General features: G+C 37.0%; 2 protein-coding genes across 2 annotated transcripts; one reads left to right on the top strand and one right to left on the bottom strand.

Annotated features, from left to right (window-relative positions):
• Positions 1-523: 523 nt before the first annotated feature.
• On the bottom strand, positions 524-1677 carry LOC100014628 (keratin-associated protein 4-12-like). The gene has a single exon (XM_001368865.2). The coding sequence runs from the start codon at positions 1645-1647 to the stop codon at positions 1081-1083; it is 567 nt and encodes a 188-aa protein (XP_001368902.2). The 5' UTR covers positions 1648-1677; the 3' UTR covers positions 524-1080.
• A 7613-nt stretch (positions 1678-9290) lies between these two features.
• Positions 9291-10353, top strand: LOC100013957 (keratin-associated protein 9-1-like). Its single transcript, XM_001365361.3, has one exon. It carries the CDS (start codon positions 9328-9330, stop codon positions 9931-9933), a length of 606 nt encoding a protein of 201 aa, XP_001365398.2. The 5' UTR covers positions 9291-9327; the 3' UTR covers positions 9934-10353.
• The last annotated feature ends 11410 nt before the right edge of the window (positions 10354-21763 follow it).

Below are 21763 nucleotides of genomic sequence, written 5' to 3'. Positions count from 1 at the left end.
CATTTTTATTATAGAGTCTGAAGAACAGAATCAAAGTTCTAACTTTGACAAACCTTAGATGTGTGACCTTGGGCAAGTCACTTCTCTGCTCCAGTACTCAGTTTCCTTATTTATAAAATGGGGTTGTGAGGATTGCATGAACTAAGGAGGCAGCATGGTACAGTGGAATCAGTGTTTAATTTGGAGCCGAAGAGCTTGGATTTAAATCCCATCTCTGCTACATACTCCCTGTGTCTTCTTTATGATTTCTTTTCCATCTCTATTCCTCAATTTTCTTATCTTTAAAAAGAGTTAAATTAAATGTTTTCTAAGATTTCATAGAAATCTTTATCTTTAATTTTATAATATAAATGATTAAATAAATGGAGTATTTCCATTGGTAACAAACCTCTATGATAATAATGGCTTGCATTTATGTGGCAAATTAAAATTTACACAGTTAATTTTGTATATTATCTTATTCAGTCCCCAGAATGACCTTGTGAGACAGCTGTTATAGTTCGATTATGATTTAATCCTCTATAATATTGCAAACAGAGCTAAATTTAAGGATGCACAGAGAAATGGCAATAAACCAGAAAAATATTCATGAAAACACAACATAATGTTGAGCTGATGTCAATGTTTTTCATTTCTTGACAACTGAAGATTTACTGAGACACATAGAGATAATATAACATGAAGAAATGAGAAGAAATGTGGGATGGAAATAATACTTTGAGTTCTAAACTCATTGGGCTCACATTGGATGCTTTAACAGTGAAGCCATCAGGTAGCAAGGATTATTCCACAAGGAAGGACTTAATGATGCCATGGGTTATTTTTAGATAGAAAACTATGAAGTCTTCTAACTAATTGCTTCTGATTGCTGAGTGAAAAGACAAGGAAAAAGTATGCTTTGTTAATAGGTAGATTTGGGAAGAAAATGATCTCTAAGGTGACCATGTAGATCATAAACATTAGTCTTTTATGACTCATCTTCTGATGATTGGCATTAATGAGTATAATTCCACTGATTCATAAGGGAGAGGGATGTGATAAGCTTGTTTTCATGTTTTGAATACAAACAAGTCAAAAATTTCAGCAGCAGCAAGGGGAGTCACAGCAGGCTGGGCGGCAGCAGGTGGTTCTGCAGCAAGTGGTCTGGCAGGAGGTGGGGCGGCAGCAAGGCTGGCAGCAGCTGGACACACAGCAGCTGGGGCGGCAGCAACTAGACTGACAGCAGGAAGGGCGGCAGCAAGTTGGTTGGCAGCACACAGACTGGCAGCAACTTGGTCTGCAGCAGGTTGGGCGGCAGCAGCAGCTGGGGCGGCAGCAAGGCTGGCAGCAGCTGGTCACACAGCAGCTGGGGCGGCAGCAAGGCTGGCAGCAGCTGGTCACACAGCAGCTGGGGCGGCAGCAAGGCTGGCAGCAGCTGGACCCACAGCAGCTGGGGCGGCAGCAGGGCTGGCAGCAGCTGGACCCACAGCAGCTGGGGTGGCAGCAGGTGGACACAATGCAGGTGGGCCTATAACAGTTGGTCCTGCAGCAGGTGCTCTGGCAGCAGGCTGGCCTAAGGCAGCAGGCAGGGCGGCAGCAGCAGGGAGCACAGCAGCCAGAGCCACAGCTCAGGCCAGAGCAGGTGGAGCCACAACAGGAGCTGACCATGGTGTTGCTGGGTTGAGCTTCTAGGTTTCTTTCAAGGTGAGTGAGGAACTTGAGTTTGAAAGTCTTGATCAACGGGCTTCTTATATATTCCCTTCAGTGACTGTGGTCACTTGGTCCAGAGAATTTATTTACCTTGATGGAATAGTGATTATCCAATTAGAAAGTTTGTTTTCTGATGGGAAGAATGTTTCTTTTCCTGATCACTTAAAATTCATCCAGTTGTTTTTCCTTCAAAATGACCTTCTATGTATCATCTCTTCTTAGAGATTTCTCACCACTCTTTCCTCTTTTTTCTCTGTCTTTGACATCAGGGCAGTCATGTGGCGACCTGATACTAGACCTTTCTTAGTTCACTCAAGTGCTTTCTGAGCGTTTTCCCTTGATTCCTCCCTAAACAACATTCAGCCTTTGGAAGATGACTTCTAAACCAACTCTGAGGTTTGGTGACTTATATTGAGGTTAGCTTCATATGTTCTTTAAGAAAGGGACCAGGGTACTCTAGCACATATTCTGCAGCTGCCCTTTCACTGAATTTCATCCGTAATCAGAGTTTTCTAAAGCATCAATATGGGTACTTGGCCAGCTTTCCTTCTTTAAAACTGAATTATTTCTTTTTCACCAGCCAAATCCAGTTTGAACAATGATGCTGTAGTAGACCCATTGTTTAAAAATATTCTGAATTTTTCCATTTTTAAAAAGAAATCATTTGTCTAAAAATATTTGTTACTTTATTACAAAACTAAGCTTTTTGTCTCCCCCTTTCATCACTCCATAGAGTTGCTAGTCATAGAAACTTGTTGATGTTATGCTCACACAACAGCTTGTTTCTCCATTGTCCCCTTTACTCCATTGACACCACCACCACTCTAGTTGAGATCCTCATTACCTAGCACTTGAACTGTTGGTATGGCCACCTTCATTTACTAATTGCACTGCAAATCTCACACTCAGCCAATCAATCCTCAACATAGACACCATATTGATATTCTTAAATCAGACTAGATCATTGCCCTCCCCTCTCAAAGACCTTTAATAATTCCTAATTACTGCCTCTAGGGAAAATACAAAATTCTAGGGAAAAATTGAAAGCATCATGGCCCCCCAACTACCTTTCCAATTATTTTTTCACATTACTCACCTTTACATTCTGTATTATCCAGGCAAACTGACTCACTAACTTTTCCCAATGTTTTATCTACTACTACTACTACTACACTGTTCATATGCTCAAGACATCATTCTTGTTTTTATTTATGAGTATTCAACTGGTAGATAAGAGGAATCCCATATATATGATTTACCAAGGTCTTAGCATGCAATTTGTTTCACATAATTCTGTGGTAAAAATGTAGAGATAAGGACTAGATCAACATATATATTTTTAACTGGTTTATCTAATAAAAAATAAAGAAATATTTACAAGGTACCTCCTATGTGCCAGTCCCTATGGTTGGCACTTTTAATAGAAGTATCAAGATTTAAACAATCCCTACTCATAAGAACCTTCCATCACAATGGGGAAGAAGGCAAATATATATATATATATGTATATATGTATGCACACATATTTATTACATACACATGTATACATACATTAAGAGAATAAGTATAAATGGAATATAGTTAAATTTAATGTAGTTTTGAAGGGAGGGCATGAACAATTGGGAGAGGGGAATCAAAAAAGTTTTTGTGAACACTCCATATCCATTTGAAAGAATTTCTAGCGGAGTGACTCCAAGAATCCCTATATGATTTTGTGTTGCTTATCATTTTTATCCATGACATAGAAAAAAGAATGGACATCATGCATATCAAACTTTCATATGAAACAAAGTTGGGAAAAATGAAACCTTCAAATGACAGTGTCAGTATTGAAAAACATTTTGAAAGGCTAGTAAGCCAAATCAATTAAAATTAAATATAATAGAAATTGATGTAATATTTTATAGTTGGATTCAAAATATCAGCATCATAAGAGCAAGATAGGGACATAGAATTATATATCTAATTGATCAAAAAGAGAACTCAGGATTTCACTAACTGCAAATTCCATATGAATTAATAGTGCATCATTATGTTCAAGAAATCTAATACAGTCTTTCATAATTTGAACTGAGAAATATCAAACCCAAGAATAATGAAGAGATTAGCCTCACTCTACTTTCCTTTTCTTTCCCTCCATATTGTTCATTTTTGTAAGTGAATATGCATAAAAAACCAAAACCCTCAAATAAAAATACAAATAAGTGAAAGTGAAAATAATATGCTTTTATCTGCATTCCAACTCCAATAGTTCTTTCTGTCCAGATGGATAGCATGTATGAGTCTAAAGAATTGTCCTGGATCATTGTATTGCTTAGAGTAGCTAAGTCTTTCATAGTTGATCATGATAAAATATTGCTGTTATTGTGTACAATGTTCTCCTGGTTCTACTTATTTCACTCTGAATCAGTCCATGTAGATCTTTCCAGCTTTTTCAGAGATCATTCTGGTCATTGTTTCTTTTAGCACAATAGTATTCCATTACTATCATATGCCATAATTTGTTCAGAAGGTCTCCAATTAATGGACATTTCCACAAGTTCTAATTCTTTGCCACCACAAAAAGTGCTGCTATAAAATATCTGTATAGAAGTATGTCCCCTTTTTGCTCTCTTTGGAATACAGACCAACTAGTGATATAATTGGATGAAAGAATATGCACAGTTTTATAGCCTTTTGGACATAGTTCCAAATTGCCCTCCAGAATGGTTGGATCAGTTCACAACTCCACCAGCAGTGTATTAGTGTCTCAATTTTGCCACATCCACCTCCAACTATTATTATATTCCTTTATTATCATGTAGACCAATCTGATAGGTATGATAGAGTACCTCAGAATTGTTTTGATTTCCATGTCTATAATCAGGAGGGATTTAGATCATTTTTTCATATGATTATTGATAGTTTTGATTTCTTCATCTGAAAACTGCTTATTCATGTCACTTGACCATTTGTCAATTGGGGAATGGATTGATTTCTTGTAAATTTGACTTAATTCCTTAAATATTTGAGAAATTAGACCTTTGTCAGACAATTTTATTGTTTGTTACTTCCCTTCTAATTTTGATTGTATTGGTTTTGTTTGTCCAAAACCTTTTAAATTTTAAAATAATAAATATTATTTATTTTATATCTTGTAATGTTCTCTATCTCTTGCTTGGTCTTAAATTTTCCCCTTTCCCAGTATCTATACATATGTACTATACTCTCTTCTTATAAATTTTATTTGATTCCTTATGTATCTTGGGAATAAATCTATCAATGAATCCTGCTGTATAAGCAAGTACATTTACATCAATTTGCTAATTTTAACTGGCTAGCATTGTTGTTATTTATGCAAAACTTTTTAATTTTGTAAAACTGGAATGTTCAGTTTTAACTTCAATGAAGTTCTCTATCATTTATTTGGTCATAAATTTGCCCCTATCCATAGACCTGAAGGATAATTTCTCCTTTGATCTTCTAACTTACTTATTCTATAAGTCTAAGATAATCCTCTGCTTCTCAAATATTTGGTTAATTACACTGAATGTTCTAATACAAAATCTAAGTGAAATAAAAATTATAAAACCAGATATTCATTAACTATCACCATCATTGTCTACCTTCTTGGAAGAGAAGCAGAAAGGGGAGCAGAAATTTGTTTGTTAGAGATTATACTAATAGGAAATATCCTTCTTAATGGCTAAACATGTAATACCATGTAATTGTGATGAATATTTCTATGAGGTAAGAAATGATAAGCTAAATAATTTTTAATTGAAAGAAATTCATAAAACTATGAGGAGCAAAATGATCAGACCCAAGAAAATGGTGTTATTGGCAAAAGAAATATTAACTGAAAATATTCAGAGAAATAATTGATAAGTAGAAATATGTATGAAACTTTCTACATATATGCAAAAAGTTTCTATATATATGTATATATATACATACAGATATGTATATATACACACATATGATGCTTTCTGTAGTATAGGGTTGGGGGAGGGAAAGGGAAAATCCTGGGAACTCTTATGTGACAAACAAAACAAACAATTTTAAAAATAGTTTTTTTCCCTCTCTTTCAAGTTGTCCTTTGTTTCTGTTTATTTGTATGACCAATCAATTGGATTCTTTCATTTCTTTGAAGAGAATTGTCATGGTGGATTCATGGTTTTTGTAGTTTGAAAATTATATTTGCTATGTAGATTACCTTTTCTTATATTTGTTCCTCTCTAACTTCTCTCAAGATTCTTATTTATATCCTGGACCATTCTGAAATACCCTGCTCCATTTTCATTCTCTCTTGTTATTCCACAGGGTTTTGTTTTCATTAAGTATTGCTTAAATTTTCTGTCTGACCATATTTAGTTAGAAATTTGTAATCTTCTCTATGTTTTGGTAATTATCTTCCCTTCTAATCTTAATGTCTTTCATATTAAATTGTCTGTGTGCTCCAGGTTAACTGACTTTTTCCCTTTTGAAATCTTTGTTAATGTTAGCTTTTTCTCTTCTTCTTTTATTCCCATAAATCACTTTTTGAACTTTACCCCTTTGATGGAAGCTATTTCTCCATGCTTGGACATTAACTCTGTTTTACCCTCCACTCTCATGCCAGAGTTTGCTTTTTGTCTGTTTAGTAATTGCTGCAAGTGGCTTATAGGAACACAAGACTGACACCCATTGCATTCAAGAACCTTTTCCATCAGGACTGATGGTCAGTCTATACCTAGGCTGAATCACAATTTCCACTTTTTGCCTGGATTAGGGAAAGGAGAGGTGAGCTTTCATAACTTTGGAATTTTATCATAGGCAGTAAAACTAACCAAACAACAACAACAAAAAGCCCAAACCTAACTTCTTCCCATATCCTGCTTCCGGCCACATGCAGATCAGTAAAATTGATGCCTGCTTCTTGTTGAAGTAGGAATAAGGGGAAATAGTAGGAGTGACAAAGACTCAGCAGCAGTAGGGAAATCCATCAATGAGTCCAAAAATGCAGGTTCATGGGTCAGTTTGCTTATCTTGATAGAATTTGGAGCCTAAATAGGGAAGACTTCTGAGGGAGAATGTTATGCTTTAACATTGTACATTGTTAGTTAATAGGGTATTGACCTTGCAGGGATTCTTGTTTTCTTGTTATTTTGACTTCAACTCTAATTATGGTACATTGTGGGTAATTTCCTCTTTAGAATTCATGGGAACTGAAGAAATTGACAAATCTTCCACCTTGTTTGTCATATGACTCAGAAATCTAGATTTTTTCCTTCGAATAGTTATATATCCCTTTTGTTCAGTAATTTTTCAGTAGTGCGAGACCCACTTGAGGTTTTCTTGGTAAAGATATTGGAATTATTTCCCGTGTCTTTCACCAAATCATTTAACAGATAAAGAAATTGAGGTAAAAAGGGTTAAGCATCTTGACCAGGATCACAAAGCTAATAAGTATCTGAGACCAGATTTAAATATCTAAGGAAGATGAGGCTTACTAACTCCAGGCCAAGCATTCTGTCTACTATTCTATCTACTCTTAGATAGGACACCAGGGGACATAAATTCATTCAAAATGGTTGTTAAAAAGTTGAAGAAAATTAATTTTAAATTTAATTATTGAAAATTCAAGTAATCAACTTAACTATTTTAGATTTAAGTTAATTAATTGCAGAAGTAGTTTGGAAAACCAAAATGAATCAGTTGAGAAATATACAATATCTTATAACACTTTTCAATTCCACAGAAAGGTGATTTAACATTTAAACTCACTTTCCTTTGTTTCCAATGCAGCAAGTAGCACAGTGTTGTAACTCATCTGTGTAATGTGCCTAAACTGACTGATAGTAAAAGTGGCAATGTACTACCATGACAATTTCTGATACAGTGTGACTCAAAATTAACCTAGCATACACATACAATATTTAACAATTTTGTTAACCATTGAAAAGGTCAAGAAAAGTCTTCTATAAAAAATGGCAGCTGACTTGGTTGTTGAAGAAAACTAAAGATTTTGTGAACCATAAATAAGCATATAGAGCATTCCAGGCACAGCAGAAGGTTATGTAGCCTATGTCACACCACAGAAGGAGAATATTGACTATGATGTATGGGGAAAATAAATCAGTTCAATTTTTGTGGAATGTTGGCTACATGACGACATTTGATGTGGTGTCAGTGTGGAAAGACAAGTTGGAGTCAGATTTTGAAGGAATTTTAAGTGTCCATGATAGGAATTTATATTTTATAGTACAGATGGGAGGCACTAAAGATTCTTGGCCATAGTTGGACATGTGCATTCAGATTATTACCTTGGCAGCAGTAAGTGTATGTAGCGGGAGATACTCGAAACTGTGAAAAAAAACCAAGAAACATGTAAAGTAAATATCTAGGGGACCTCCATTACAGCTTTTATCCCATACACCCCAGTGGTAAAGGGTTATAGGTGCCACAGAGTCACATGTATGATGCCCTGAGGTTGTGTCTTAGCACAGCCATCCTTGGCGTGAGCATCCTGACTGTCAATGTGGCAAAGCCAGCACAAAATCAGGACAAAGGGAGGAACAAGTGGAGTTTAAAAGGTGAGCTCTGGAAGGAGATTGGTCTTTTTTTTCCTTCTGTCTTTGAATGAATGGCCTCTGTAGCTGCTCTCCACTCTTTGTCTTATCTGGTAATCTCTAGCAAGTCTCAGCCTAAGCCAGCTAAAGGGAGAATCAGATCTATCTCTAAAGTTAAAAGGCTGAGACCTATCTCTCTTCCCCTATCTATTACTGTCTCTTTACTAATGAATGCATATAAGTTTGGTAATAAGACTCCAGATTAATTTTCAATTATAATAAACATGCTCATTTTCATTCATTTTGGTATGATAGGACAGGGGTTATGGATGGAATGGAGAAGGAGAAGGTTCTTCAGTCAATAAAGGAGACTATGTATAGATTTAATTGCTTCTAAAATCAATATCTCAACTAAAGTGAGTCAGAATTATTCATTATTGCTAATAATTCACAAAGGACTGCTTGGAAGAACCTTTGAGGGCTGATAGCCAACTAACGTTTTATCTGTTTCTGAATTCATTTTAACTTACCCATCAGCAGGCCACTTACCAGGCATATTTTCTTACTTTCATAAACATTTCTTAAAAGTACTTTACCATGAGTCAGAGGATGATACATAGGGAGCAGAGAATAATTTTAAGAGCTTTGAGTTTCTCTGTCACAATATGACTAAAAGCTGAAGAAAAGAAGAAAATAGTAAAAAAAAGTTCCATGTATAAATGAAAAGCAAATTTTCAGGATTTAGTGGGAAAGGTTGCCTGTATATTTGTGTATATTGTTGTATGTATGTTGTAGAAGAAAGTCTTGTTGAGGCACAGGTTGGGGTTGGATATGGCTTCCAAGGGTGTGAATTTAGTGACATATATAGCAAATTGGAGGAATCCTAAAGCATTAGGGAAATAACATCTTTTCCATCATCAAGACAAATTATGTAATTGAAGGGTCATCCTTTTCCCATCTTGCTAAACAATAACAAGGAAATAAGCTGCTAACAATGATGATTGTTGCTCAGAAATAGTATATAAGAGGCTCAAAGGGCCAGAAGACTTTCAAACTCAAGTTCCTCACTCACCTTGAAAGAAACCTAGAAGCTCAACCCAGCAACACCATGGTCAGCTCCTGTTGTGGCTCCACCTGCTCTGGCCTGAGCTGTGGCTCTGGCTGCTGTGCTCCCTGCTGCTGCCGCCCTGCCTGCTGCCTAAGGCCAGCCTGCTGCCAGAGCACCTGCTGCAGGACCAACTGTTATAGGCCCACCTGCATTGTGTCCACCTGCTGCCGCCCCAGCTGCTGTGGGTCCAGCTGCTGCCAGCCCTGCTGCCGCCCAAGCTGCTGTGGGTCCAGCTGCTGCCAGCCCTGCTGCCGCCCCAGCTGCTGTGTGTCCAGCTGCTGCCAGCCTTGCTGCCGCCCCAGCTGCTGTGGGTCCAGCTGCTGCCAGCCCTGCTGCCGCCCAAGCTGTTGTGTGTCCAGCTGCTGCCAGCCTTGCTGCCGCCCCAGCTGCTGCTGCCGCCCAACCTGCTGCAGACCAAGTTGCTGCCAGTCTGTGTGCTGCCAACCAACTTGCTGCCGCCCTTCCTGCTGTCAGTCTAGTTGCTGCCGCCCCAGCTGCTGTGTGTCCAGCTGCTGCCAGCCTTGCTGCCGCCCCACCTGCTGCCAGACCACCTGCTGCAGAACCACTTGCTGCCGCCCAGTCTGTTGTGGGTCCTCTTGCTGCTAAATGTCCAGGCCTCCATATAGCTGCTCATTAGCCCTATTTTTCCCCAGATACATCCTTTCCTCAAAGGTACTAATATGTCAAGATTGTTGAAGAAATCCGACTCTTAGCTTCTGTACCTGAAACCAGTATGGAAAACTTAATTCCTTTGATTTCAGTCTGGGTACACTATTACCCTCTTACCCTCTATTTCCTCCATCATCATAGACATGAAACTCTTAATGTTGAATGTGTCTGCTATAAAAGTCCATCAATTTGATTTCTTTTTAACTTATTTTCTGAAACTGTAAAAACATATCCAAATATAACAGTAGTTGCAAAGAAGAAATTTAATTTTAAATTACCAAGTCATCAAGTCCTTAAAATATTTTTTATCTCTGATATCTATAATTCTTAATTTTATGGCATCTTATTGCTTGTGTGTTTCCTAATAAAACTTCATTTTTTGGAATTAAAAATCACGGGCATCACTTATTTCTTCTTGTGTATTCCTGAAAGCTTCTTAATTGATCATCATTTCCAGAGTCAGAGAATTGGGCTCTTCTGTAGTTCTAATATTTTAAAAAATGACATACTAGTCCAGAACAACCCAGCCAAGCCAGAATTCTTTCAGTGATCCTGTAGGGAATATGATTTAGTAGACCTATACAGAGGCTATGCATGGTTAGGGTAAAGACATATTTATTGGTTGAAGAGTGAGCATGTCTGATGGGTGTGTATGATTGAGGCATAGGTATGATATGAGGTTGGTGGGTGAACAGATGCTAGCACATGACAGACTAGCAGACCTAGCAGCAAAACACTCTGTGGAGGGTCAGGGAGTGATTGGAGATTATACCAGTCAAATAACATTATTGCCCTCACTTCAACTAATAGCTCCTCTCAGTCCTATTGGAGACAGCTTAGGATACTGAATTTAGGAACCCTGGGAAATATCATTCTCTCTCTCTCCAGATTACACTCAATCCTTCCAGACCAGCCTTTATCTTCTAGGGATTCAATCTTTATGAAGATGAAATTTAGCAAATGTCTCATTAAGTACCACAGTGGCAACCTCCTTTTCATTCCTGCTTACTGAAGACTTGAAAAAGAAAGCTGTCATCCCTAAAGTCTAGTGTTTGCCAAAATATTCAACATCTTGTTGTTGTTGGGCCCTACTGCTGCTAAGTGCACAATCTATCTGCTCATTATCCCCCTTTTTCTGTAGACACATATCATTTTCTCTAGTATCTACAACTTCATAGACTCAAATCTTTTAAAGGTAAATGTGTCAGCTATGAAGATTCATCAAATTGTTTTTTCACCTTCCTTTCTGGAACTATAGCAAAGTATTCAAATAAAGGAGTATTTCCAAAGTAGAATTTTAAGTTTCAGTTACCAAATTGTCAAGTCCTTAAAATGGCAATCTCTGATATCTCCTATCTATAATTTTGTGGTGTCTTATTGCTTATATTTCCTAATAAAACCTAACTTTTTCAGATAGAAAATCCTGTGCATTACTTATCACTTACTTTTGGGTGATCCTGAAAATTTCTTAATCAATAATCATTTCCAGGGGCCAGAAAACTACGTTATTTTGTAGCTCTGGTATTTTAAAAAAATGAAATAGTAGTCTAGTGCAACAATCCAGCCAAGCTAACATTCTGCTAGAGTGATTTTGCAGGTAATCCTATATAGTAGGCTGATTAAAAATATCTCCATGAGAGAGATGACCAAAACATAAGCTCAGAAGAGGATATCAATCTATAAATGAAAATATGTGAAGTTTCAAAGGAAAATGTGAATGGATGTCAAGCCCAAGATGAACTTTTGGAAGAATTCTAAAGGTATTTGAAAAACAAATACTAAGGAACTTACAGGGGAAAAAGAAAAGAAAATGTTAGAAAAAATCAACAGTTTAGAACAAAAACTTACTGCTAAAAACAGACCCTGGAAAAAGAAATACAATACTTCAAACAGGAACACACACACACACACGCACACACACACACAGAGACACACACACAGGAAAAACAAGGCCTCAAAGAAGAAAATGGATCCCTAAAAATTAGAATTGGACAAATACAAGGCATTGATTTCATGAGACAGCAGGAAATAATTAAACACATTCAAAAGAATGAAAAAATAGAAGATAGAAAATTCTCACCCTGGAAAACAACTGACCTGGAAAACTGGTCCAGGAGATGTAATCTAAGAATCAGATTGCAAGAAAGCCAATATCAAAAACAAACTGGACACAATATTGATAGAAATTTTCAGGGAAAACTGTTGTGATGTTCTTGAACAAGAGGAGAAAGACAAAATTGAAATAACCCATTGATTACCTTCTGAAAGAAATCCAAAATTTTAAAATCCCATGCCTATTATAGTCAAATTTCAAAAATTCCAAGTCAAGGAGAAAATAGTACAAGGAATCAGAAAAAAACAGAATTTAAATATTGTAGAATAATAATCCTGATTACACAGGAGCTAACAAATTCTACATCAAAGACTGACAATCATGGAATATTATATTCTTCAAGGCAAATATTATAGGACTACAATAAAAAAATCATCTACCCTCTGAAACTTGGCATAATACTCCAGAGTGTGGAAAGGAAACAAGACTGACAGTTGGCGGAGGAAGGGGTGACTGGGAGTGGCAGTTGGGTCTTGTGACTAACACTTCCTTCCTGCCAGGGGGGACTTCCTTCTTGGTGTTGGAGGAGGAAGGAGCTTGTTCAGTCCAGTCTGGTGTGGTGTGCCTCTTCTTGGTTCAGCCCGAAGATTCAGGCCCAATCACTTCTGAAGGTCAGACCTGTTCTTGTTTGCTTTCTTTCTACTCCTAAGATTCTGATTTAGACAAAGCGAGGACTGATATAGAGTAGATGGGAGTAGAGGAACCCTCTGTCAGCCTCTGGGGCCTGGCCTCAGCTCAAGCTGAGAAAAACTCCAATCCCAACTGGTTATTAAACTTTATATTGTTTGAATTCACAGTCAGATAAGTGGACTATCTTTTCTGTGCATAGATGGAACTGATCATCAGTTTGGTCATTCAAGACAAATAGTCCTTATCGGACCCCTGCTGCTTTCTCTCAGCAGGGGGCATCTCTCTTCTTTGACTCACTGAGCAATATTCCCTCTCTACCCTCAACTCCTCCATACCCCATACAAACCTCCCATTATCCCTCGGTTTTTCATATCCTCCCCATTTCCTCCCAATAAATATTACAAGAGAAAGAAATGCATGTTTAAGGAAACATAGGAATTCCTGGCATTCCTGATGAAATGACTAGAATTAAAAAGTAAATTCAATGATCAAATCTGATACCCAAAAGAAATAGGAAAAAAAGAAAACAACTCAAGAGAATCAGTGGTATTCAATGAATCACATCCCTGCATAGGAAAGTGGTAACTAGGATACTTAAGATTTCTTTAGTATAAGAGCTAATTGGAGTGCTTAATATACTTAAAACCAACAAGATGTGGAAATAGGGTTAAACGAATTATATTACTATTAAGAAGGTGATAACTAAGATGCTTAACATATCTATGAAACTTGAAGTACCTAACATAAAAGTATTTAGGATGCTTTAGGTCATGAAGGTACCTAAAACCTTATCAGTAATAAAGCAATGAATAGGAGCATATATAGGCAGAGAGCAGGAAGTAAGTTGAAAATAAAGGAATTTTTTTAAATAAAGAGATTATTAAGAGGAATACATTGGGAAAAGGGAAAAATAGAGAAAGTTGGGAGTAAATTATATCACATTAGGAAGTATGAAATAATCAACACAGTGGAAGGAAAGATGAAAGAGTGCTTGGGCATTACTCTTATCAGAATGGGCACAAAGTAGAAACAACATCCATTCTCAGTTAGGTATAGAAATCTATCTTACCCCAAGAAAACCAATGTAACTAATACTTGAAGAGTAAGAACAAAAAGGTATGTGTGTGTGTGAATTACAGTAAATTTCTTCAATGAAGGTCTTATTTCTCATCTATACAGAGAATGGAGTCAAATTTATAAGAACAAAAGTCATTCCCAAATGACAAATGAACAAGTAGTTTTCAGATCAAGAAACCAAAGTTTTCAGTAATCTGATAAAAATATTCTAAATTATTATTTATTAGAGAAATGCAAATTAAAACAACTCTGAGGCACCACTCACACCTACCAGATTGGACAATATGACAGTAAAGGAAAATGCTAAATGTTGGAGGGGATGTTGCAAATTGGGACACTAAAGCTGTTGGTGGAGTTGTGAACTGATTCAACTACTCTAGAGGACAATTTGAAATTATGCCCAAAGGGCTATAAAACTGTGCTTACCCTTTGATGCAGGAATATCACTGCGTGATATATATTCTCAAAAAAAGAAAAAGGCAAAGTACCTATTTGTACAAAAATATTTATGACAGCTCTTTTTGGGTTGGAAAAGAATTGGAAATTATGGCGATGTCCATCATTTGAGGAATGACTGAACAAGTTGTGTTATATGATTGGGATGGAATACCATTGCTCTGTAAGAAATGATGAGCAGGATAATTTCAGAAAAATCTGGAAGGGCCTACATGAATTTATGCAGAGTGAAGTAAGTGAAGTAAGCAGAACCAGAGGAACACCGAATACTATAACAGAAATATTGTTTGATGATGAACTGTGAAAGACTTAAGTTATTTTCAAAAATACAAAGCTCCAGGACCAGTCTGAAGGACTTACAAGAAAGAATCCTGTCTACCTCCAGAGAAATAACTGTTGGATTCAATATGCAGATCAAAGCATACTATTTTCTCTTCTTTTCTTTTTTTTCAATTCTAGACATTATTTTATTTGGTCATTTCCAAACATTATTCACTGGAAACAAAGATCATTTCCTTTTCCTCCCCATCCCCCCCCACCACCACCTTTCCCTCTCCCATAGCTGATGCATGATTCCACTTGTTATCGCATGTGTTCTTGACACGAACCCATTTCCCTGTTGTTGGTACTTGCACTAGAGTGTTCATTTAGAGTCTCTCCTCAGTCATATCCCCTCCACCCCTGTAGTCAAACAGTTGCTTTTTATCGGTGTTTTTACTCCCACAGTTTATCCTCTGCTTGTGGATAGTATTTTTTAGATCCCTGCAGATTGTTCAGAGACATTGCATTGCCACTAATGGAGAAGTCCATCACCTTTGATTGTACCAGAATGTATCAGTCTCTGTGTACAATGTTTTCCTGGTTCTGCTCCTTTTGCTCTGCATCACTTTCAGGAGATTGTTCCAGTCTCCATGGAATTCCTCTACTTTATTATTCCTTTTAGCATAATAGTATTCCATCACCAACATATACCACAATTTGTTCAGCCATTCCCCAATTGATGGGCATCCCCTCGTTTTCCAATTTTTGGCCACCACAAAGAGTGTAGCTATGAATATTCTTGTACAAGTCTTTTTCCTTATTATCTCTTTGGGGTACAAACCCAGCAGTGCTATGGCAGGATCAAAGGGCAGACAGTCTTTTATCACCCTTTGGGCATAGTTCCAAATAGCCCTCCAGAATGGCTGGATCAATTCACAACTCCACCAGCAATGAATTAGTGTCCCCATTTTGCCACATCCCCTCCAGCATTCATTACTTTCCATAGCTGTCATGTTAGCCAATCTGCTAGGTGTGAGGTGATACCTCAGAGTTGTTTTGATTTGCATCTCTCTGATTATAAGAGATGTAGAGCACTTTTTCATGTGCTTATTAATAGTTTTGATTTCTTTGGCTGAGAACTGCCTGTTCATGTCCCTTGCCCATTTATCAATTGGAAAATGGCTTGATTTTTTGTACAATTGATTTAGTTCTTTATAAATTTGATAATTAAACCTTTGTCAGAGGTTTTTATGAAGATTGTTTCCCAATTTGTTGCTACCCTTCAGATTTTGGTTACATTGGTTTTGTTTGTACAAAAACTTTTTAATTTGATGTATTCCAGATTATTTATTTTGCATTTTGTAACTCTTTCTAAGTCTTGCTTGGTTTTGAAATCTTTCCCTTCCCAAAAGTCTGACATGTATGCTATTCTGTGTCTGCCTAATTTACTTATAGTTTCCTTCTTTATGTTCAAGTCATTCACCCATTTTGAATTTATCTTCGTGTAGGATGTAAGATTTCTATTTCTTCTTCTGTTAGTCTAGGCAATTTATATTTTTGTAAATATTCATCCATATCACCTAGATTGGTATATTTATTGCCATATAGTTGGGCAAAGTAGTTTTTAATGATTGCCTTAATTTCCTCTTCATTGGAGGTGAGATCCTCCTTTTCATCCTTGATGCTGTTAATTTGCCTTTCTTCTTTCCTTTTTTAAATTAGATTGACCAGTACTTTGTCTATTTCGTCTGTTTTTTCAAAGTACCAGCTTCTAGTCTTGTTTATTAGCTCAATAGTTCTGTCACTTTCGATTTTATTAATTTCTCCCTTAATTTTTAGGGTCTCTAGTTTGGTTTTCTTCTGGGGGTTTTTAATTTGGTCGTTCTCAAGTTTTTTGATTTGCATTTCCAATTCCTTGATCTCTGTCCTCCCTAATTTGTTAATATGTGCACTCAGGGATATGAATTTTCCTCTAAGTACTGCCTTGGCTGCATCCCATAAGGTTTGAAAGGATGTCTCGCTGTTGTCATTTTCCTCAACGAAATTATTAATTGTTTCTATGATTTCTTCTCTAACTAACCGATTTTGGAGTATCATATTATTTAATTTCCAATTAATTTTTGATTTGACTCTCCATGTACCCTTGCTGATCAATATTTTTATTGCCTTGTGATCTGAAAAGGCTGCAGTTATTATTTCTGCTTTTTCTGCATTTGAGTGCCATGGTTCTGTGACCTAGTGAATGATCTATTTTTGTGAATGTGCCATGTGGTGCTGAGAAGGTGTATTCCTTTTTGTCCCTTTTTATTTTTCTCCATATGTCTATTAACTCTAATTTTTCTAAGATTTCATTCACCTCTTTTAACTCTTTCTTGTTTATTTTTTGGTTTAATTTATCTAAATTTGATAGTGGTTGGTTCAAGTCTCCCACTAATATGGTTTTACTGTCTATTTCCTCCTTCAATTCTCCTACTTTCTCTATTAAAAATTTGGATGCTATACCATTTGGTGCATACATGTTGATTGGTGATATTTCCTCATTGTCTATACTCCCTTTTAACAGAATATATTTACCTTCCCTATCCCTTTTGATCAGGTCTATTTTTGCTTTGGCTTTGTCAGATATCATGATTGCCACTCCTGCCTTCTTTCTATCAGTTGAGGCCCAAAAGGTCTTACTCCAACCTTTAATTCTAACCTTGTGAGTGTCAAACCGCCTCATATGTGTTTCTTGAAGACAACAAATGGTACGGTTTTGGGTTCTAATCCAATCTGCTATTTGTCTATGTTTTATGGGTGAGTTCATCCCATTCACGTTCAAAGTTATGATTGTCATTTGTGGATTTGCTGGCATTTTGATATTCCCCTAATTCTGACCATTCTTCTTTAGCTATCTCCTTTTGAATCAGTGATTTACTTTAGGTCAGTCCCCCTCGTCCCCTCCCTTGAGATGCTTCTCTTTCTAGCCCTTCCCTTTTTATACTCCCTCCCTCCTCCTCCTCCTTAATTTTCCTTTCTTTCTTGCCCTATTGGATAAGATAGAATTTAGGATCCCACTGGATATAGATGTTCTTCCCTCTCAGATTTGATTTCACTGAGTGTAAGGTTTAAGTAATTCCACTTCACACTCTCTTCCTCTCCTTCTCATATGAGAGTTCTTCCCCTCCCCTTCCCATGTGTATCTTTATATGGGAAAGATTATTCCATTAAGTCCCCCCCCCCATTTCTTGAAGTAAATCTTAGTGTTATCGATGGTTCCCCCCTCCCTTTTCCTTTCTTTACCCCCACTTTCCCCAAATCTTCTTAATGCTCCAATATTTCCCTATGCATGTTTCTTCTAACTACTCTTATGATGCATACAATTTTTGAGAGTTACACAAAACATTTTCCCCACAGATTAATATATATATATTTTGATGTAAATGTAGTCCTTATAGAAGAGAGTTTGACTTAAAGAAAAATATAAGATTTATCTCCTTTTCCCTTTCTTTCATATTTCCCTTTTCATGTTTCTCTTGCTTTCTGTGCTTGGATATCAAATTTTCCACTAAGTTCTGGTCTTTTCTTAGCAAATGATTGGAAATCTTCTATTTTGTTGGATGCCCATACTTTCCCCTGGAAGTATATAGTCAGTTTTGCTGGGTAGTTGATTCTTGGTTGGAGACCCAGCTCTCTTGCCTTTCTAAATATCGTGTTCCATGCTTTGCGGTCTCTTAGTGTGTTAGCCGCTAAGTCATGTGTGATCCTTATGGGAGCCCCCCTATATCTGAAGCTCCTCTTCTTGGCTTCTTGCAGGATTTTCTCCTTTTCTTGGAAGCTCTTGAATTTGGCAATTACATTCCTAGGGGTTGTCTTTTGGGGATTTAGTATAGAGGGTGTTCTATGAACCCTTTCTATTTCTATTTTGCCCCCTTGCTCCAGAACGTGGGGGCAATTTTCTTTTATAATCTCCTGTAGAATAATATTGAGTTTATTGTTTATCTCTGGTTTTCCTGGTAGACCGATAATTTGGAGGTTGCCTCTTCTTCCTCTGTTTTCCAAGTCTGTGACCTTTTCAGTGAGATATTTTATGCTTTCTTCTAATTCTTCTAATTCTAATTCATTAATTTTTTGGCTTTGCTTTATTGATTCTTGCTGTTTTATGATCTCACTTTCTTCGAGTTGCTTAATTCTGGTCGTTAGGGACTGGTTTTGCTTTTCAGTTTTGTCTGCCCTTCTATTGGATGCTTCGAGCTCTTTTTCCAATTGAGCAGTCTTATCTGTCAGACTGCTGATCTCTTTCTCCCATTTTTCTTTCCAGGTTTCCATCTTTTGGGTAAGTTCCAGTTTGAGATCTTCCAGAGCTTGTTGATAGTTTCCATTTTGGGAGGCATGTTCTGATTCTTTTTTTGATTTCCTCCTCATTCTCTTCTTTTCCTTGGGTACTTCCACCATAAAAGTTTTCAATAGTCACCTTTTTCCCTTTCTTCCTGGAGGCTTGATTTTGGGCCATGTGAGCCATCCCTTTGGTGGTTTTATTGCCCTTTCCTTTTTGGTCTGGGGTCTGGGTGATATGGGCGTGTCTTCTGTGAATTTAGGTTGCCTCAGACTAGTTCTTCCCAGCCTCCGAGGTTTCTTAGCCTCCTGGGCCCCTGATCACAGCCAAACTGCCCAGATGTTCAGCTCTGCCCAGATAATCAGAGAGTGGTCTGCTCCTGTTGTTTAGCTCCGCCCAGATGCTCAGCACAACCACTCCGAGTGTGGCTCCCTGGGCCCCCTGTGATCAGCGCAGGACTCTCCCATGAAATTGCCCTAAGACGTTTTTTCCTGGCAGTCCCCAGATCCCAAGGACCCTGGAGTGCCCCCCCCCCAGACAGAGATGTTCCCCACCTACTCGCTGTTCCAGTGAGTGCTCTGGTAGCTCACTCTGGTTTGGTGGGGTAGTTGGGGTGTGGGGAAGGGCATCTCAGTTCACGTTTCTGTGCAAGCTTTTCCTCCTTATTATAGTGTGGAAATGTTCAAACCCCACGTACCTTCCATCTCTGTGGGGTACTGGGGAGTCCTTCTGTTCCTCCAAAGGTGATTTTTATGCTCCTTTGATGTAGTCTATTTCGTTCGGTGCCGGGGAGAGGAAGCGTGTGGCATGTAGATTGCAGCCATGATTACCCGGAAGTCCTCATAGTATTTAAAAAAATTTTTTTTTATTTGTGTTTTTATTTGGGGGTTTTAGTTTTATTAATTTTCTTTCACAAGTATGGAAGTATGTTTTGCATGATCATACATGTATAACCCAGATCATTTGCTTACCATTGTAAAGGTTAAACTTAATGGTTGGATGCAATTTAGTTACCAAAATAGAGGGGAAACAATTAAGTAAAGAAATGTGAAAAGGATAGAGAAAACACCTATACTAGTCCTCAGTCAGAAGGGCTGTTAGTGAGTAATCACATGGCCTGCTCCAAGATGGAAGCTAGGAAGGGAGTCAGCCTTTTCACTCACCTAACCAAGTAGTCTAAGAGTCAGAGTCTAAGTTGAAGTCAGGAATAATGTTGCAGTCTTCAATAAGGTTCCCTCAAAGACTATCTCCTGGAGACACTCTCCAGGAGACTCAACTTCACCAGCCTCCCAGCTGAAGGATTTTGTAGCTTTTATGGTGGTTTCCTATTCCCCTACCCCTCTTCACAGGGGCCAATCACATTTTCCAAAATTTTCACACCTCTCATCCTCTGAAGGTGGCAACTATCTTCCTAGTATTCACAGATTTCTAAGTTGTTACCTTTGGATTCACACATTTCTGATTGTGTGAAATCTTAAAAGAATTCAAAAGCTTCTGACTCTTTTAGTTAGAAAAAAGGGTGGAGCTCTTCTAAATATCTTGCTGGCTTCTCACTTCTAAAGGTGTTACCTCTCCTCCTAGGAGTAAGAGTTTGTGGACTTCCCTTACTTTAGGGTTAAGTATGGGTATATTCAGTTTTGTTGATTAATTCAAAAGTAGGCAAAAAAGAGTTAATCCTGTCTTCAGTCTAGTGAGATACTAAGTAAGGGTACTTAAGTTATTGTTATTCCAAAGTGTTAATTCCCACTAGGCAAAGAGAACAAAGTGTTCTCTTTCCACAAGTGCAAACTCAGAATAGACAAAGATAACCAAAACTTTCCTTTCACAAATGAGAATGGGAAGGGAGAAAGGAAGAGGATTTGGATCTTATAATTCTAGAGAATTTGTGTTGAAAATAGTTATTACATTTAATTGAGAAAACAAACTCTTAAAGACATTACTATGATCTATTGAGAAGTACATATAATACCTCTTTCATTTTCATTCAGTGCAATTTCTGTTAATCTTATTACTCTGAAGATATACCAATCTGGACAGCTATTTTAAGATTTCTCCCTCCCATCTACAAGCAATATCTAAGTTAGATAGTCTAAGAGAAAAGATTATCAGTGTAAGACCCATGGATAGATTTTACAGATGTCTATGAACATATTTTAAAATATTTTGATTGTACTTTATGTTACTTTCTTTCCCTTGTAATCTTCTGTATTTTGTTATATATTTGTAAACATTATAATGGAATGAGTTCCACACACTTCACCAGATTAACAAAGGGCTCCATGACACTCTTTCCACCCATTAAATACAAAAATTGAAATTTTGAAAATGAAAGATAAATTGAAAACAATGATTAAAAAAGAAACCATGACAAAAACTCTAGAAGCTACTTGCCTGATTATAGGGGAAACTAATAAAATAGATAAGCTATAAATTAAAAATACTAATAAGATAGGCTAAATTTTATAAGATTAAAATTTAAATTGCCTATATAAAAAGTGGAAAAAATTAATAGCAAATAAAAAGGCTATTATTAGAAAATATTTCCCACTGAATTCTTTGTATAAATTGAAATGTAATTTCTCCACTTTTCTTGGAACTTTTGCAATATAGCTAATATCGACATATGTTTTGCATGATTTAACATGTATGATAGATATATTTTCCTTGCCTTCTCAATGGATAAGAGCAGGGTGTTACAGAGGAAGAAAAATATATAACAAAATTTTAAAAGGAAGAAATGTTAAAAATAAATATATTTTTAAAAAAGAAAATATTCTCTAAAAGCAATATTGCGATGATAATCAACTTATCTCATCAGATCAATAGACTGTTCCATGACAATTAAAAAAGAGTTCTTGGTCGGAATGGCTATCCCTTTCCAGAGAGAGTATTGCTGAACTTGTCAAAGTATATTA

The sequence above is a fragment of the Monodelphis domestica genome, chromosome 2, assembly GCF_027887165.1.
Source record: "Monodelphis domestica isolate mMonDom1 chromosome 2, mMonDom1.pri, whole genome shotgun sequence".
Lineage (NCBI taxonomy): Eukaryota > Metazoa > Chordata > Mammalia > Didelphimorphia > Didelphidae > Monodelphis > Monodelphis domestica.
Note: the sequence above shows the minus strand (reverse complement) of the source record. Positions and strands in the feature narration are given on the sequence as shown.

Coding starts and splice junctions, on each gene's coding strand:
- LOC100014628 (XM_001368865.2), bottom strand. CDS start 1,647: ATGGTCAGCTCCTGTTGTGGCTCCACCTGCTCTGGCCTGAGCTGTGGC.
- LOC100013957 (XM_001365361.3), top strand. CDS start 9,328: ATGGTCAGCTCCTGTTGTGGCTCCACCTGCTCTGGCCTGAGCTGTGGC.